The sequence below is a fragment of the Austrofundulus limnaeus genome, unplaced genomic scaffold, assembly GCF_001266775.1.
Source record: "Austrofundulus limnaeus strain Quisiro unplaced genomic scaffold, Austrofundulus_limnaeus-1.0 Scaffold340, whole genome shotgun sequence".
In the NCBI taxonomy this organism is placed as follows: Eukaryota; Metazoa; Chordata; class Actinopteri; order Cyprinodontiformes; family Rivulidae; genus Austrofundulus; species Austrofundulus limnaeus.
The window spans coordinates 21,524-24,952 of NW_013952742.1; the positions used below are offsets into that span (position 1 = coordinate 21,524).

The following is a 3,429-nucleotide window of genomic DNA, read 5'->3' on the forward strand; positions in this document are numbered from 1 at the left end:
TGTTAAGTATTAATTTATTTCTTTTTGATGCTTTTAGTTGGAATTTTAGCTGCTAAAGATCCTACATGAGCAGACAGTGCCTGAAACGTCCAGCACTGTTTGTAAGAGGGGATAGTTTTGAGCATTGACACCTCACCAGATTCTGCAATAGAGCATGACATCACACATAAAAGTATTTGCAAGGTTAAGGAGTTTTTGTTTTACCAGAATGTCTTAAACTTAACAATTTTTCATCATAAATAATCTTTGTCTAAAACTCTTGTGTGAAAGACATTGGACGATGTGCATTCTTTACTCTACATACACAACTGGATTTAAATCTTCTTTGCATCATTTCTGAGTATCTTTGCTCATGTAAAGAGCTGTGTGTTGTGTTTCTTGCTGTGCTGTTGTGTGAACTGTAAACTGTGTGTGCTCTTGTGTTTGATGTGTCACAGAATGATCGAGGAAGGCAGCAAACGAGGCAAGGCCATGGTGGAGAAGAGGCAACTCTTCATGGAAATGAGTGAGTGCAGTCAACTTAGAGAAATCTTTTTTTTTACAAGTTGGCTCGTGTAAGTCTTTGACTTGAAGATGCACAGGAGATGCGTGGTCTCTCACACATCAAATTCCTCCCACATGAATGCAGGAAAAGTGTTTAAATGTACCTTCAGTCAGTCTGGTTGTATTTGGAAAGAGTTTCAGGAAACTGAAAGGCTTCATCTGAGAGCATCTTTTCAGATCGATCATTATTTAATAATACTTTGCTAAATGTGAATTCAGCATTCACTATTTATTTATTTTGCAATTAATTTCTGCGTACATTTTTTTACCCATTCATATATCAAAATATTCTGTTCAAGTGATGAGTACATTCAAGATTATTTTTATACTTAGCACAAAAAGTAAGGGAATCTGTATTTGGTAAATTATTTCTTTGTTGCAACAATGATTCTTGGCTTTAAATATTATAGCAGGCACCTGCACCAGGTGGTACCAGAAGCTCAAAACAAGTGTCAATAGCAACATCAAAGCTCTTCTCATCCCACAAATGCATGTTCCTTGTAGCACCATTTCAAAGGGAATTTAACAGACTTTCCAATTGTGTAAAATTTATTGCCAAGAAGCGTTGTTACAACAAAAAAATAATCTACCAAACACACATTCCTTACATTTTGTGCTAAGTATATATACTTTTAAAAATATTTAGTTTTAGCTACAACTGTGTYGTACAATTGGACACTAAGGAGGGGGAGAAAGGATGTGCAGCAGGGTAGGCTTGTTAAAGATAAACAGTAACATTCTAACAAGTGAGGGCAGTTCATTGGCGAGATAGAAGAGGTAGTTTGAGGAATGAAGAGCATGGAAGGAAAAGAGCAGTAAGAGCAATTTATGAGATATTTCACAAATCTGGAAACTAAATSGTTACCAAACAATTTCTTCACCAAAATGTTTGTAAATGTGTATTATATCATGTATTAAAATGGTTAAATTCAACTCCTGTGGTAAACCTTGAAAAAAACCTTCTCAATTTGGGTACTGATAAACGAAAAAGGGATTTTTAAAAAAAAATTGGGCCTTAAGTAACTTTTGAGGGGTCCAATCAGGTTGTTTTATGATTCAGAGTTGATTGTTAGCATTTTAATGCCACTACAAACACTCCATTGTTAAAAAGGGCACATTCACTTTTATATTTACATTCAAAGTAGCTTTCATTTCACATACTGTAATAAGACCTTAAAAGAGAGGTACGATGGCTCAGTTGGTAGAGCTGATGCCTCTCAGCAAGAAGGTCAACGGTTCAAATCCCGTCCCAGGGACCTTTTTTGCATGTTCTCTCCATGCATGCGTGGGTTCTTTCCGGTCACTCCGGCTTCCTCCCACAGACCAAAAACATGACTGTTAGGTTAATTGATAACTCTAAATTGTATCTAGGTGTGAGTGAGAAAGTGAATGGTTGTTTGTCTCTATGTGTGGACCTGTGATGGACTTGCGACCTGTCCAGGGTGTACCCCGCCCCTCGCACTGTGACTGCTGGATATGGGCACCAGTGACCCACGCAACCCTGAAAAGGAAGAAGCGTGTACAGAAAATGTATGGATGGATATACTGTAATACTCTCATAGTTATTTTCTCTGTCTTCTTCAGACTCAGCAACAGCATGACTGCAGTTTGTACAGATGTACAGGGTTGTAGCAAATACAGGGTAATTAATTTTCGAGCCACACAATGAAAATCTGGGAGAGAGTTGTGGAGTTTAAGCTTTGACAAGAGGTGACTATTTGTGAGCAGCAGTATGGTTTTATGCCAAGAAAGAACATGACATACATCATTTTTACTTTGAGGATGCTGATGAAGAGGTACAGAGAGGATCAGAAAAAAATTTGTTGTGTTTTTGTGGATTTAGAAAAAGCGACAGGGTGCGGAAGGAGGAGCTGTGGCGTTGTATGAGAGCTGGAGTGGCCAAAAACTATGTTAGACTGGTGCAGGACATGTACAGTGGAACAATGGTGAGATGTAGGGGGGGGACAGATAACTTCAAGGTGGAGGTGGGACAGTGGCACTAATAAAAAGACTGGAGATGGAACTGGAAGTGTCAGAGCTGGAAGCTGTTGAGCTTCGGAGTGACAAGAATGAAGAAGATTAGAAATGAGATCATCAGAGGTTCAGCACAGGTTGAATAACTGAGAGATAAAGTTAGAGAGGYCAGTCTGACATGGTTTGAACATGTCCAGAGGAGGGACAGTGGATATATTGGCAGAAGTATGTTAGAGATGCATCTGCCAAGAAAAAGACTAAGAAGAGATATATGGATGCAGTTAGAGAGGAAGTATCTGGAGTGAGGACAGAAGACGTAGTTATCTAGTTCTCTTCTTTAGTTTATAAAAGTTTACTTAAAGTTAAAAAATAGCTAAACATGTCAGCGATAACTCAAACCTAGCAAAAGTCTAGCTAAAATCTAAAATGAGCATAATGCTTCATAAATACTAAAAAGTAGCAAAAGAAGGCAAAAATGAAGCAAGTATGCTGAAGCAAATTTATAAAAGAACAACGTATTGACAATAAATCTCAATGTATTTCTGTGGGTAAACTATATGCACCTTCTTGTTTTGGCTGGTCTATTTTCTACGTCTTCACGAACTTCAAGGTCCGCCGATTCGGGCCTCTCCAACTCAGGAGACATTGGGACCACCAAAACAAGAAGGTGCATATGGTTTACCCACAGAAATACATTGAGATTTATTGTCAATACATTGCTATTTTATAAATTTGCTTCAGCATACTTGCTTCATTTTTGCCTTCTTTTGCTACGTTTTAGTATTTATCAAGCATTATACTCATTTTAGATTTTAGCTAGACTTTGCTAGGTTTGAGTTATCGCTGACATGTTTAGCTATTTTTAGCTTTAAGTAAACCTTTAGAAACTAAAGAAGAGAACTAGATAACTAG

At 37.7% G+C, this 3,429-nt stretch overlaps 1 protein-coding gene across 1 annotated transcript in view; it reads left to right on the forward strand.

The window, feature by feature from the left end:
- The window catches only part of LOC106527749 (dystrobrevin beta), a gene marked incomplete at its 5' end in the record, with an annotated part of 99,282 nt that overhangs the window by 14,744 nt on the left and 81,109 nt on the right, over window positions 1-3,429 (forward strand). Inside the window, 1 exon segment of the mRNA XM_014022734.1 lies at window positions 438-505. Within this exon segment, the coding sequence (XP_013878188.1) occupies window positions 439-505 (67 nt within the window).